The sequence below is a fragment of the Carassius gibelio genome, chromosome B13 (assembly GCF_023724105.1).
Source record: "Carassius gibelio isolate Cgi1373 ecotype wild population from Czech Republic chromosome B13, carGib1.2-hapl.c, whole genome shotgun sequence".
In the NCBI taxonomy this organism is placed as follows: Eukaryota; Metazoa; Chordata; class Actinopteri; order Cypriniformes; family Cyprinidae; genus Carassius; species Carassius gibelio.
Genome location: NC_068408.1, coordinates 3,848,069 through 3,863,422, shown reverse-complemented (window position 1 = coordinate 3,863,422; position 15,354 = coordinate 3,848,069). Strand labels below are relative to the sequence as shown.

The 15,354-nt window shown below is 35.3% G+C and overlaps 2 protein-coding genes across 5 annotated transcripts in view; both read left to right on the top strand.

The window, feature by feature from the left end:
• LOC127970416 (lutropin-choriogonadotropic hormone receptor) overlaps positions 1 to 13,553 on the top strand; it is a 145,124-nt gene extending 131,571 nt beyond the window's left edge. Inside the window, exons 2-11 of one of the 2 annotated variants that reach the window (XM_052573002.1) lie at positions 3,837 to 3,908; positions 5,471 to 5,545; positions 5,700 to 5,774; positions 6,045 to 6,119; positions 6,401 to 6,478; positions 8,685 to 8,753; positions 9,000 to 9,074; positions 10,716 to 10,901; positions 11,180 to 11,245; positions 11,634 to 13,553. In XM_052573002.1, coding sequence (XP_052428962.1) covers positions 3,837 to 3,908; positions 5,471 to 5,545; positions 5,700 to 5,774; positions 6,045 to 6,119; positions 6,401 to 6,478; positions 8,685 to 8,753; positions 9,000 to 9,074; positions 10,716 to 10,901; positions 11,180 to 11,245; positions 11,634 to 12,855 — 1,993 coding nt within the window. In that variant the 3' untranslated portion in view covers positions 12,856 to 13,553. Of the gene's footprint in view, positions 1 to 3,836; positions 3,909 to 5,470; positions 5,546 to 5,699; positions 5,775 to 6,044; positions 6,120 to 6,400; positions 6,479 to 8,684; positions 8,754 to 8,999; positions 9,075 to 10,715; positions 10,902 to 11,179; positions 11,246 to 11,633 lie in introns of those variants that run through there. The other variant, XR_008156605.1, reaches the window with a different exon arrangement.
• Positions 13,554 to 14,248: 695 nt separating this feature from the next.
• Positions 14,249 to 15,354, top strand: part of LOC127970415 (tyrosine-protein kinase Mer) — a 28,472-nt gene continuing 27,366 nt past the window's right edge. For 2 of the 3 annotated variants that reach the window (XM_052573000.1, XM_052572999.1), the window contains exon 1: positions 14,249 to 14,488. In XM_052573000.1, the coding sequence (XP_052428960.1) occupies positions 14,407 to 14,488 (82 nt within the window). In that variant the 5' untranslated portion in view covers positions 14,249 to 14,406. The remainder of the gene's footprint in view (positions 14,489 to 15,354) is intronic. The other variant, XM_052573001.1, reaches the window with a different exon arrangement.

Here is a 15,354-nt window from a genome sequence, read left to right as displayed (position 1 = left end):
ATATATTATATATACATATACATATGTGACAGCTTGCAAAAATGTAACCGCATTCCTATATACATCTTGTACAATAAACAAAAAATGGTGTACAAAAATGTTCACTCAGAAATTGTTTGCAAATTTTAAGTAATACATTAAATTAAACATATCTTTTTTTTTTTTTTTTGTAAAACTTACTCTTGCATTCATTGTTTTATTTACTTGAAAAATCAATTTTTACAGTATAATTTTATCTTCTTAGGACTTTAAAGTAAAATACTTGAAAAAACTCAGCACACTCACAAAACTCAAGAAGTCACAAGCGAGATTAAAGAAGTGTAAGCAATTTACTGAAAAAAACAAGGCAACAAGGCAAAGTTTAGGTCACGTGTTGACCAATTTTAATACCAAACTGGATCTTTTAAAAACACAATTGAAAGAGAAGGTATCTATCTATCTATCCAAAATAAAAATAAAATTTGTCCTTAATTACGCACCCTCATGTCGTTCCATAACCCGTCAGATCTTTGTTTTTCTTTTGAACACAAATTAAGATATTTCTGATGAAATACGAGAGCTCTTTGACCTTCCATGGGATACAACACAACTAAAAGTAGTAAAGACATTGTTAAAGGGATACCCCACCTCAAAAATAAAGTTTTGTCATTAATCACTTACCTCCGTGTCGTTCCAAACCCGTAAAATCTTCAAAACACAATTTAAGATATTTTGGATGAAAACCGGGAGGCTTGTCCCATAGACTTCCAAGTAAAATACACTATCAAGGTCCAGAAAAGTATGAAAAGCTTTGTCAGAAAAGTCCATATGCCATTTTGGAATGGATATTCTCCAAAATGGCTCTATGGTGATGTGGAGAGACACAGAAGGCACTATTCTAAAAATGCTTTTCATACTTTTCTGGACCTTGACAGTGTATTTTACATGGAAGTCTATGGGACAGTCACAAGCCTCCCGGTTTTCATCCAAAATATCTTAAATTGTGTTCTGAAGACGAACGAAGCTTTTTCGGGTTTGGAACGACATGTGGGTAAGTGATTAATGACAAAAAACTTTCACTTTGGGCTGGAGTATTGCTTTAAATCCATGTGACATCAGTGGTTCAACAATAATGTTATGAAGCTACGAGAATGCTTTTTGTGCACAAAGAAAACAAACATTTCTTCTCTTCTGTATCAGTACCACGATGCATGCGTATGGTGCTGCTGATGCAGAAGCACTGAGACTTCTCTTCCTATATTTGCCATGTTTTGATGTGCAGTTTCTTTCATTAAATTTTTTAGCTCCTGCCGGCTTGTTAGCATGATCACAATAACTTTCCTTTAGCTCTGAATACACTAACAGGCTTGTTACTAGTAGCTGTTCTTCTAAGGAGCAGTGGTGATGCAATATTTGCTTCTCATTATAGTCCTGCTTACGCATGGCACCTCTCCCTCTTCTTAAAAAAAGCAATGGAGGGGTTATTGACATGTGTCAAGCTTATGACAATTACTATTCAAAATAGATGGGTCAAGTAGTTTTGTCTGACTGATGTGTCTCTTGGTTCAGCTTGCCATGGCACCCGCTGAGCTGATTGTGTTCAGAGAGCCAGTGTTTAATGTCCTTGAGGCATTGAAATCATCTTCTTCCTCTAGTATAACCTTGAGCCCTGATAAGAATTGCGTGCAATCGAAAAGGTTGGGACTTTGGGGCGGGAGCTGTGGTACTACTCGGTGTGTTTCCACCACGGGAACCAGGATCTTAATTAAATACCCGGTTAAAATTTGCCCCTCAGAAAGTCCCTGCTGGTGAGGTGGTACTTTTTCAAAGGTCAGGAACTTTTGGGAACGGGACTTGGGAAATGAACATGCTGCGATTGGTTGAGTTTACACAGCATTGTATTTCAAACAGCATTTATTTGCATAATTTTGAAAATATCGCTGTTATACTGTCATGAAATGTAGTTTTAAGAGTTTCAGGTGAGAATGTAGTTGTTTAAAACTCAAATCTGTGGTTTATTTATAAAGATAGCACCTACTTAAAAATGTGCTTCGCCGATTTCGGAGATGTGAGCTCCAGGCAATCATGAACATAAGATACAGTAAATGATAATGTCCTTAAAAGCATTCAGAACTATGATCACCCGGCCACATATTTTTTATTTATTTTTATAAATCTTTGACACAGTTTTGGATCAAGCCTCTATAAAAAATACTTGACCACATAAAACACTCATTTTAATTATTGATAATATCAAACAATATCAGTATACAAGATTTTTAATAATAATCATTTATTACCAATAATAATATGCTAATGTAATAGTAATTTTTCTGTTTACTACTAATAAAAATGAAATCATAAAAATGTATTTAAAATTTATTTTAGTCAAGTTAAACTTTTATTTTGGCAGGTTGTAGTGAATGCCTTTGATTCTAAATAGTATAACAGTTTTTAATTTAATTCGTTTATTACAGCTTTACTTTAGATTTATCAATCCAAAATTAAGAAATATCCATACAATTCTGCATTGCTTAGTAAATTCTGTCCGTTTTCTGAATCACAGAAATAATATGACCTTACAGTATGTCTTGTTTACACTGCAAAGTGTTTATTGCTGATAAATACTTTGCAGAAGAGGGTTCCTTCAGATCTTACCTTAGAGGATACAGCTGCATATTAATAGAATCTGCATTTAATAATTAGCATGCTTTTCAAGCTAAATAAACAAACAATAACAACAAAACACATGTATACTATTTTTAGCACTTAATCATGTTTTGAGCCTTCTGTATGTACTAACAAGGGCCGGGCAGCAACTTCACACTCACATCATTAAACCTGCACTGTAAGTGATGAATCAAGCAGCACTTCACAATTGCAAACTCTGAGAGCACGGTGACCCTCTCCCAAAAAACAAACAGCAGTGATAATTATCCAAGTGCAGGGGTTTAAACTCGGCCTAGACATGCAAGACATAAAGTGTTGTAATTACATGCAATTTGCATTGTCATTTTTAGCAATGCATTGGAAAATTTGATTGTCATTTGAAAATTAGGGTTTCAATAAATGTTTTTATTGAATATTTACTTTTTAATTATTGCTGCAAATACTATCTGTCAGACAGAGACACAGTACTTACTCAGGCAAATCCAAAGGAATGGTTTACCCAAAATAAAAATGTACTCACCCTCAGTTTTTTTTTTTTTTTATCAAAAATTTAGCATTGCATCACTTGCTCTGCAGTGAATGGGTGCCATCAGAATGATAGATTTGTTTCTTACAAGCATAGTTTTTTTTTTCGCTTCTCAAGATGTTAATTGATGGACTGGAGTGGTGTGGATTATTGTAATGTTTTGATCAGCTGTTTGGACTCTCATTCTGACGGCACCCATTCACTGCAGAGGTGCCATTAGTGAGCTTGTGATGTAATGGTATTCAGTATACTAATCTGAATAGTTTTATTTTACTCCGTTTTAGGTGCTAAAAGAATGAAGGTCAGTTGTCTGTTCCTTTCAGATTTTGGTCCTTGCTGGATAAGTTTTTATCTGCTTTGTCTTAGCGTGGAAGTGCATTGCTGACGTAAAACTTCCTTGAGGCTTATTAAACCTTGTATGCTTTAGAAGATGCTCATTGGCTTATATTCTACCCCAGTTTTCCACCGAATGATCAAGCTTTAAAGTTTATTAATTTCATCTACAATATTGGATAAAAATGTTTTTACTCTTTCTAAAGAAAGTATGATTTGCTAAGGTGTTCTGAATGTGTTGCTACTGTATGTGGTTGCAGTAGGGCGTATTCAAATCACTAGTAACACCTAATGAATGTGAAATTATGATTATTCATCTTAATTTCAGAGTTTTGAACTACATCTCGGCGAGAACCATCAGTACTCACAGTTTCGACGGCCTGAAAGGAGTAAAAAGAATGTAAGTAGTCACGGTTTAAAAAAAAAATGATGACAGATAACCAGATGTCCAGTGAAGGGTAATGCCATCCACATAATGTGATCTGTGAGGAACATCTTTGGTGTTCACTCCCTTTTTCAGAACGCAGAGTAGAATGAGATCTCAATGCCAATTTTTCCTTGCAGCCTTTGAAAAAGCTCAGGACATCCACGTTAGGAGGAACAGTTTGAACGTTTGCACAGAATAGATTTGTGTGTGTGTGTGTGTGTGTGAGAATAGAGAGCATTAAAAAGAGCAGTATTTTGTCAATGACAGTTTTAACATCATACTTAGTATCCTTCAGATTTTGTGTAGTATCATCCTCTCTCTTGGGATTGAATTTCTCTGTCATTTGTCTAAAGCGAGCCATCTCTTTCCCTCGAAATGGATTAAATGTGTTTGGATTATATGGGCTACACTGAAAGAAATCATATATTGGAACTAACCTTTATAAACTATCATAACCTTTTTAAATTAAAAAGTAGAATTTTAGAATGTGACCAGAACATAAGCAAAATCTTGAATTAGAATTCCGAATACATGCTAATGTAAATTATTAGAACAATAATAATAATTTAAAGTAGATGTGGTTACAGACAGATTAGCACATACAGTATGCTTTAAAAAAAAATCTCATTCGGAGAAATGTCATCTTATTAGTATTAATAAATATTTGGATCTGAAGTACGATTGTAGCACATTTAACATTCAAAAATGTAGGATTAAAAAAAAATCAATGTGTACTTTTCAACACTGGTTATAATAAGATGTTTCTTGAGCAGCAAATCAGCACTGTAGAATGCTTTCTGAAAGATCATGTGACACTGAAGACTGGAATAATGATGACATTTTATTATTTACAATAAAAAACAATTTATTATTTACAATAACTTAAATAACGGTTTGCACTTGATTTTTGATCAAATATATATGCAGCCTCAGTGAGCATAAGAAACTTCTTTAAAAAATATTAAGAAATCTTACCAACCCCGATCCTTTTAACATTAAATGTGTGTTTGAATTTAATGCTGATATACTGATCAATTACACTTAAAGCCTACAAAGGATTGTTTATTAACTGTTTGGAGTTTACGGGATATTAAATTCATAGGTTGATTTTGTTGTACTCATAATAAATTACATACAGAAAATACAAAGGGCATTAAATATCACATTCGTTTAATGCATGCATTTACGTAATTTCAACAGTTATGTTCAGATCTTTGATTACTTGGCAGTAATTTTGGGATTATCCACTCATAGTTTCTCCTTTATTTACTCATAAATGAGTCATAATTTTTAAGAAACAATTTCCAGTGTCAAATGGTTTTATACTGTAGTTGCTGTCAGCCAGTGCATTGATAGTGTACATTATAAATAACATTACAATGTACAGAAATTTATATACACAATCTAAGCTTCATCTATCAAAGTTTATAATATGCCAAAGTCAACATGAATTCATATTTAACCTGTACTTTCTATGTGTTTTGGGACACATTTTACCTCTTACTTTGTTCATCTGTTCTTGTTTTTGGATCCAGAGAAATCGCCCAGAGCATATCAGTGGAAACCATAGAGACAGAAGCCTTCAACAACCTTCTGAATGTCTCAGAGATGTAAGAAACCACTCGAACAATGAAAGCGATTCACAGATCATATAATAACTATATTTAATTGCTTGTCGTAATTATAACAGTCTGAAACAGAAAGTTCTTTTCACAGAAATGTGTTGTTTGTTTGTGATTCCTCATGCAATAATTTGTGCCACAGCTCAATCCAGAACACACGAAGCCTTGTTCACATCCACAAGCGGGCATTTAACCACCTTCCCAAGCTGAGATACCTGTGAGCACTTCTTCCCAAAGCTATATGTATTATATGTTATTATAATTTGTATTTATAATTTGTAAGTGTAATTACATATATATAATTCTATATATCAAATGATATACAAAATTAAATACATTTTGGGTAACTTTTAAGAAAAACAAATGCAGACACACACACACATACAGTATGTAATGGTATAATAGGCTAGAATCTCAATGGGTTTTTTTGGCTATGTTATCTTGTACCGATAAAAGCCTAAGTCCTATTGTTTTGATACATCTACAGGAGCATTTCCAACACCGGCATAAATGTATTCCCTGACCTGACTTCCATCTTCTCCCTGGAGTCCGATTTCATTCTGTGAGTTTTTGGCTGTTATTTCACTGGTCTGTGTGAGAGATGTGGTGAGTGAGATTGAATGATGGAAAGTAGTAATGTAGCTGTAATGCGGCCATGCTACCATCTTTTATTTTTCTCAAGCTGACAGAAAATTGAGTATTATGAAAGATACACAGACAAACGCTATGAGAGCACTGAGCCAGAACAATGTCTGAGAAGTGTATTAGATTAGAAGACTTTGTCCATGAGCTTTATCCGATATATTGTTTCAAATACTAACATTCTTTATTTTTATTTTTTAGGTATATTTGTGATAATCTTAACCTGCATTCAGTCCCACCGAATGCTTTCATCGGAATGACGAGTGAATTCACTACAATGTAAGTACTTCACAATATGGATTCATGGCTGTAACCTCCATAGACCAAGAATTCCCAGAATTCTTGATTCATATTTCATACTTTCACGTGTTCACAGTTCTCTAATGTTGGTTACTGGTTACATGATATGCAGGTTTATTACCATTCACAAGTTTGGGGTCAGTGATTTTTTTTTTCTTTTTTAATAAATGAATACTTTTATTCAAAAAAGACACATTAAATTTATCAAAAGTATCAATAATGTCATTTAAAATGCTACAAAAGATATCAGTTTCAAATTAATGCTGTTTACAGTTTGCACAAACAATGTGAATTTAGCACAACTGTTTCCAACATTGAGAATAAGAAGAAATTTATCTTGAGGAGCAAGAATCAGAAGGATCATGTGACACTAAAGACTGGAGTTATGGAGTGACAGAGACATGAGGCATGTGTATCCATTTGCAAAGTTTTATTAGAAAACATGGTCAGAAACAGGCAGGGTCGAACACCAGCAAACATATATGGCATAGGCAAGACACAAGAGTAATCCATTAAACAGGTGTGGGTCGATCGATGGTGAACATAATCCAAAGGGTTTGACAGGAGGTGTAATCTGAGGAACACGAGCAATAGTCCAGGCAAGGTGCAAACATAATCCAAAAGATAAGATGAAAGGGTAATCCAAAATACTCAGTGTGTGTGTGATTGGTTGCACCTGTGTGTAATCAGTGCAATGGATGATGGAAAATGTAGTCCGGCATGACATGCAACAGTTTGTTTTGGGGGGTTACAATTCTGATATAATGAAAAAATATATATTTTTCCTGGATGATAGTGCTGTTAATCAAATCTTTGCTTAGTCTTCATAAGTGTATGAGACACAGCATTCAATATCTGTATCTGTGTGCAAACAAAATAGTAAAGCCTGCAATCACAAACACTTCCTGAAGCACACACATTTATGTACTTGAAATAATTAACAAAACAGTCGTAAAAACCATAGTATTTGGACATCCCTATAGTGAAAAATAAATATATTAAAATGTATTTGAAATGCATTTATTCCATGCTAAGTATATAATTATGTTAACATATTTAAGTACTTAATTAAAATACAGTGCAACTATACATTTAGTAAACTAAACTGGTATACTTTGAGTCTGCTAAATTGGAAAAACAAATTTTGTTTATTATTCAAACATATTTTTCAAAGATCATACAGTCCTTTTTGATTGTGACATTAAAACACATTTTAGGCTCAATATTATGAAATGAGCATTGTGCACAGTTAGTACTCCAAGTAAAGTTTAATTTTTAAGTTCAAGTCACCATAACGTATATCCCACTTTTTACAATGCAGATTGTGTCAAAGCAGCTTTACAGTGTGTCAAAATAGTGTGCTGCTCTCCTCTGGCCAGATGAAATCAGCAGTTTAATTGTATACTGCAACAAAATCAGATTGTGCAGAGGACTCATCTGGTTCCTGTGGTCTTGTCCTAATGGCTGTCAAGGTGATGGGCTCATCTAGTTTACATGGTCTCCGCTGACATTCAGGCATGTCGAGGGCATCTCTTGATGCTGATCCACCCTCCGGTCTGGATATGGCTTGATCCAGGTGGATAGTGACCATCTAATCTGGATACAGTCTGGATCTGGTGGCTACGGTGACCTCGAAATAAGAAAGAAACAGACTAATATTAGCATAGATGCCTTTCTTCTAAGTTTGTAACAAGTACATTGTTTGTTATGAAAAATAACGGTCCTAGTACTGAGCCTTGAGGTACTGCACATGTGCACTTGTGATTTGCTATCCTCCTAAATGCCACTACCAGGAATTGGTGACAGTCCAATATAATTTTCTAGTCTATTCAAAAGAATCTTGTGGTCGATGGTGTCAAATGCTGCACTAAGATCTAGTAGCACTAATAGAGAGATACTGTACAACAATACTGTACTCTGATGAGAGCAGTCTCACTGGAAATCCTCACATATAAAATTTTTCTCTAAGAAGGAACATAGTTGTGATGAAACTACCTTTTCTGGTATCTTTGACAGAAAAGGGCGAATCGAGATCAATCTGTATGTAATTATTTGATGGGGTCAAGTTGTGTGGCCTGTACACAGTAGCCAGTAAAAACATCACAAGGGATTTTTTATATTGACACTTGTAATCTGCTGGATAATCTGCTAATGAATTTTTTTCTCTCTTTTTTTGTCTTCTCAGGAATCTCTTTAACAATGGATTGCAAGAAATAGAAAGCCATGCCTTCAATGGAACTAAAATAGATAAACTGTAAATACTGGCAAATTATGAATCCATTAATCTCCATTCAGTTTTGCTTTGTCATGCTATTTATCTACAGTATTGTGCTTTACACTGTAATATAAATAAAAGATTATTGTAGAAAATACTATATAATACTACTATTATACTATTTTCTATATTGTTTGTGTACTAGCAATTCTTGAATTAAAATAGTTTCAAAGTAAATCTGACAACATCGGTGTAAAATCACAGCATAATCTGTTTGTTTTGCAGGGTATTAAAGAACAACAAAGATCTGCGTGTGATTCATGAAGACGCTTTCAAAGAAGCTTTTGGCCCTACCATGCTGTAAGTGATATTATGCTGAAATAAGACTTTCCTTTTTTGCAAATTCACTGTGAAGAGCTCATTTCACAATTCCTCTTCTCTGAACTCAGAGCTTTGTTTTGAATCTTATCAGACTTCATTTTGAATGACTTAAGATGGTACATTACCTTACTCTATTCCTGTGTTTCTCAATTCCAGTCCTCGCGAACCCCTGCTCTGCACATGTTGTATGTTTCTATTATCGCTTCAGATGTTTGTTCTTTTCGAACATAAGTGCCCTGCGAAGTGGACATAGCAGGATATTTGGCCATGACTCCGGTTTGATTTCGAATGTATGTTCCTTTCAAAGTGCACTGAAGTGTGCGAGACGTGAATTTAAATTGTATTTATTTACAGAGGTATATGACGTCACACTTGTCCGTGTGTGAAGACGTTGCGCAGCGCAAATCCATGAATAAATGCTCCGAACTTCAACAGATTTCCCCTGCTCCGGGAGAAGGGAGCAATGAACACTGTTCAGGGACCATGTCAATGGGAACACAGTTCTTCTAATGAGCTGATTATCTAAATCATGTATGTTAACAAAGAGAAACATGCAAAATGTGCAGAGCAGGGGTTTGCGAGGAATGGAATTGAGAACCGCTGATCTAGAACACCGCTTTACCTCACCTGCTTTTAACTTTCAAGAAAACCTGAAGACCTTGCTTGGCTGGTTTGGGTGTGATTGATTACAGTTGGAGAACAAAGCAGGACTGAGCACCTCCCAGGGGGTGTCCAAATTCACATATATACATTTAAAGTATGTGATTTACTGATGATGGGAGGAGTACATGCTTAATTTTCTTATTTATTTGGCAAAAGGCTCAAGTTTATCATCTTGAAAATGGTAATTTTTTTGCAAAAAGAATTCTGAGAAAATTCTGAATTGCTGCAATTGCATTAGAGCAATTTAGCGCAGTTTGCTATGGGCTATACTGTTTGTCTGTAAATAGTAGCCTATATGTTTATTATTAATAAGGTGTGTCCTTCAGTGTTGCTGTTTTAGTAGGATACATTTAGCCACATTTAGCATTTGTAAAACAGTCCGCGGCCACCCCCGCGCTAATGGTACAGCCCACAGTGCAATTTGTAAGATTAAAAAAATGGAAAAATAGACAATTTAGATTTTTAATCAAATAATAATTTATTCAGTCACAATTTAGTAACTGAAAGAAGGAGAGAAATTGCAACTATTAATTTACGAAGTAACTGAAAAAATTTATGTTTGGTTTCTTTTTTGAATTTGGACCATATGGTCTGAAAATGTAATTGTGCAGTATTACACGGACCCTAGACATGGATTTGCAAGAATTGCCACATATTAATTAGCATTTCAGAGAAAAAAAGTCAAAACTGCGAAACAATGTCAGAATTATGTTAATGTTGAGATGTTAATCCAGAATTGCAAAAAAAGGTCAAAATTGCAAGATATTTGTGTGCTATTCAGAGAAAAAAGTCAGAATTGCAAGTAAAATTTAAGAATCGAGAGATATGAATTCAGGATTGTGATAGAAGCGTGCATTTCTGAGAAAGAAAAGATCAAAACTGCAAGATGTTCTAAAGGTCTAAAGCTTTTTCTTTATTCAGTGCTGGAAATAAGTTTCGGGCTACTCTTCCCTCTAGGGATGTGTCATCCACAGCACTGGAAACGCTGCCCTCTCGTGGTCTGGAGTCGGTGCTGATGCTGGTGGCTCGCTCAGCGTTTGCTCTGAAGAGACTTCCTCCACTGAAGGGACTGAAGAGCCTGAGAGAAGCGCAGCTCACGTATCCCAGCCACTGCTGTGCTCTGCTCAGCTGGGACTTTGACAGGTCAACACACAAATCAAAACGCCAATGTATTATTGAGGAATAAAATACATTTAATAATATAATTTAATCTTATTGTCACATTGAATAAGAGCATCACTAGCCATAAAATCATTAATGTAATGAGATTACAAATAGAGCTCCAATAAGAACACCTAACATTTGTTTTTGGTATTATGATTCGCTTTTCCAATCCAAAGCAGAAGATTATCCGTATAATTCAATGCCTTCATGTCGTGACCTTCATTATGTCTGAAATCAATTTTCTCTTTCTCATATAGAGAGGGATCTGTCATCACTGCATTAGGAAATGGATCATCATACTGTGGTGACAACTCACAAGCTAAGTAAGACTAAAGTTTTGTTTTCTGATTGCTCAGCCCTGCATCTTACAGAAAAATGATGCTGATTTACAAAAAAGCCCTAAAAATACTTAATTTGGTACTGAGTTTTAAAAAATCAACAACTTTCCATCATGTACAGTTTTTTTTTTTTTCAAAATAAGAAATCAAACATTTTTTAATTATGTCTCCATTGTTCTTTCTGACACAGAGAGAATTTTATATTGTTAGTTAATGTTGATTTTATTTCAGGTAAAGAACAAGTTTTTGCAATGGCTTTTGTTTAATTTAACATTAATAACCCCATATATATCAACAAATTATAGTGTGATATTTTTCACTATACTGTTACATGTCACCATACTGACCATTTTCTCCATGTGTTTATTCTCAGTCCATCTGACGTCACATCTGATGACTCTCTAATATTGGACGGTCCTTTTGCATCAGACATTGCTGGATCCACATCAGCTGAGGACACGTTTGGCAGCATGGACTTCTATTACCCAGAGCTGGACCTGTGTCAGCGCCGAACGGCTCTCCAGTGCAGCCCAGAGGCTGACGCTTTCAATCCCTGCGAGGACATCGCTGGATTTAGCTTCTTGCGGGTGGCCATTTGGTTCATCAATGTCCTGGCCATCACTGGCAACTTGACGGTGCTGCTTGTGTTATGCACCAGCCGCTGCAAACTGACCGTCCCCAAATTCCTCATGTGCCACCTGGCCTTCGCTGACCTCTGCATCGGTGTGTATCTGCTTATGATTGCCACTGTGGATCTCAGGACACAAGGGCATTACAGTCAGCATGCTATCGAGTGGCAAAATGGAGCGGGATGCGGAATCGCCGGGTTTCTGTCGATGTTTGGCGGCGAACTATCCATCTATACGCTGTCTACCATTACCGTTGAGCGCTGGCACACCATCACACACGCTCTCCGTCTGGAACGCCGTCTGGGATTGAGGCACGCTGCTTCGATAATGGTCGTAGGATGGGTGGTTTGCCTAGGAATGGCTCTCCTCCCGTTAATGGGTGTCAGCAGCTACAACAAAGTCAGCATGTGCTTGCCAATGGACATCGAGATGCCTTTATCCCAAGCTTACATTATACTCCTCCTGCTGTTCAATGTTGGAGCTTTCCTGGTGATTTGCAGCTGCTACGTGTGCATCTACAACGCCGTTCGCAACCCAGAGTTCCCTGGACGCACTGCTGACGCCAAGATCGCCAAACGCATGGCTGTGCTGATCTTCACCGACTTCCTGTGCATGGCGCCTATTTCGTTTTTTGCCATCTCTGCGGCCTTCAAAGTCCCACTAATCACAGTGACCAACTCTAAGATCCTCCTGGTGCTTTTCTACCCCATCAACTCGTGTGCAAACCCTTTCCTATATGCCATCTTCACCAGGGCCTTCAGAAAGGATGCCTACATCCTTCTGAGCTCTATGGGCTGCTGCGAGAGCAAAGCCAACTTGTACCGAATGAAGACGTACTGCTCGGAGAACATCACCCGAAGCAAAAGCAACTCTGGCTCCAATGCGAGCTCAAAAGCTCCTCGCGCTGTTGTGTGGATGTCCAGCTTTTCTCATCTGACACCTCGACTGCAGATACAAAGAGTCTAAGGAAACAGACATTTGGACTCATTTGATTCCATTATTTTCTTTGCTTTCTGCCCTTGAACTTTGTTCAATCTTATTTGGGAAGCTGATATGCTTATCAGAGGACAATGCAACCCATTTCCACTGTTATGTCTCAATGCATTGAATCTGAATTCAGAAGACTTTTGAGAGAGAATATGGTGTCCAGAAAGGCTATTTGTGGGTAATGCATCTAAAAATCTAGATCTACAATGTAGTTCTTTTTTTTCTGTGAATTAAAATAATGGATTTTAATATAAGGCAATTATATTTCAAATGCTATCTCACAGATATATTTTTTTTATAATATACTGTCATTATATTATATGGAAGCATCAGTCATTTTCAGAAACTCTTCACATTACAAAAGCATTTTAGCCCTTTTGTGTGTGTCTGAATTCAATCTGATTATTGTTTTAAATAATTGCTGTAAAAAATGTAATTTGCCAGATTAAGGTCTTTTGATGTGGAAGGTTTTCCTTAATATAAGTTATAGCTTAACTAGTTGCTGATGTTTGAACGTAAGAACATATTCCAGTCTGATTGTCTGAGCTATTGTTTTATATCATGGAATAGCGCCACTTTGTGGACAAATCTATTGTATTGAAAACATTACAAACGAAGGTGGTTTTTAGTCACTATGTAGTAGTAGTAGGCTATTTGAAGTATAATAAAATTCAAGCAAAATGTTTGTAGTCTTTTATTATGTACTTGATTTCCTAAGCTATACGACGCATTTTTGACTGTCTAGACAAGTCAGTTATTTATTTATTTATTATTTATTTCATAGTACCTCCACAAATACATTTTTAGAAAACAGTTCTCGGTGAAGGAATTAGAAGAAAAAGTTAAAATGTCAAAACACTGTCCAATAACACATCGAGTGGAGTACTTGAGTACTTGTGGACAAAAAAAATACAATAAATAAATTAATAAAAAATTCCCAACATTAAATTATTTTTTATAATTTATTTTTACTTAATAGCTTATATCTTAATCTGGCAATATTATTGAGATATTTTTTTTTATTTCAGGTATAAACAGTAATAACTACAGCAATTAAATACAACACTGGATGACAAAAAGAAATAATACAGGATGACAACAAAGGATAAGTATATAAAAATAAAACAAACGGTACAGAGTTAGCAACTCAAATTACAGATCATTGAACAGTTTCACAAATTTGACACTTTTTTGTTGCAAATGTTATTGATAGCCTTATTGGGTAAAGTCACAAAGAAAATTATATAATTTGTGTAATTCTGAACATTTCAAAACAAATACATTTCCTATGTATTCTATGTTATATTTCCTTTTTACAATGAGAAAAAAAAACACAATCCCCAGACTGTTTATGTGACGTCATGCGAGGGAGCGCGCGTGCAGTGGAGTGAGCTGCGCTCGCATTCCTCAGTGTGTTAACAACAAACCCAGAGAACAGAGCAAAGAAGATGTTATTTGATCTGCACATGCTCTACTTCATGCGTTTACTCATCTGACACACTCAGACGAAAGGGAAAAGAAAAGAGCGTTATGGGGTTTATCTTAGGCAAACATTTCTTACTTTTAACTCCGCTGCTCGTCGGATTGTTTTCACACTCAGTCAGAGTCACTGGTAAGATTTGCGATTTTCTTATAACTACTGTGATGTTTTTGTGCATGCTTCGAAAGCAACTCAGTCAACGACCATAAAAAGTTCCACTTGTTAGTGCTGTGAAAAGCGTGTGTATGTGATGAGATTCGTGTCGTCTTTAAAGACATTTCGCTTTGTTTTTGTCATATGGAATCGATTTGTGCGCAGGATCTTTAGGAGGATTCAAGAAGTCAACACAAGTCTTGTTTTTTTTTTTTTTATGTAGAAAACATATTTTAATTGTTTGATTTGTTACTTATCTACTTGGCAGAACCTAATTAAATATTTAAGAATGCTCTACTGAATATTAATGAGGTGGATTTTTTTTTTTTAAGGTTTATAATAAGACGTTTCATTTTCAGACATGCTATGTAGATCTCAAGCTGTAGATAGTGATACGATTATTAAAAATTGTTGGAGTTTAAGTCACTGTCACATTTAGAGGATTACAGTGCTGTGATAATAATCTGCCCTAGTTTCATAAAGGCGTATAAACTAAATAGTGCTGGTCTGTGACCATTTTGTTCCTGTAATTTCACAGTAAATATTAATAAAAGTTTGTTATACTGTACTGTTGCTGACGGATTTCTTGTTAAATATCAAAAATAAAATCTTAATTTTATTAGGCTATACTGTATATTAATAGGTTTGACTTGATGCATTGAGTGTGAGTCAAAAAAGCTAAGTAGTTACATAATATTTCAGGTTTTTACGCTTATTAAAAAATATTTTTTTCCAGACTGACTTTGATACATTTAAGCAAAACTTTTTTAAAAAAGTTTATTAAATATTGTTTCATGCTGATTTTTAGTATGACATTTCGGATTTACTAAATATAGACTTTTCTA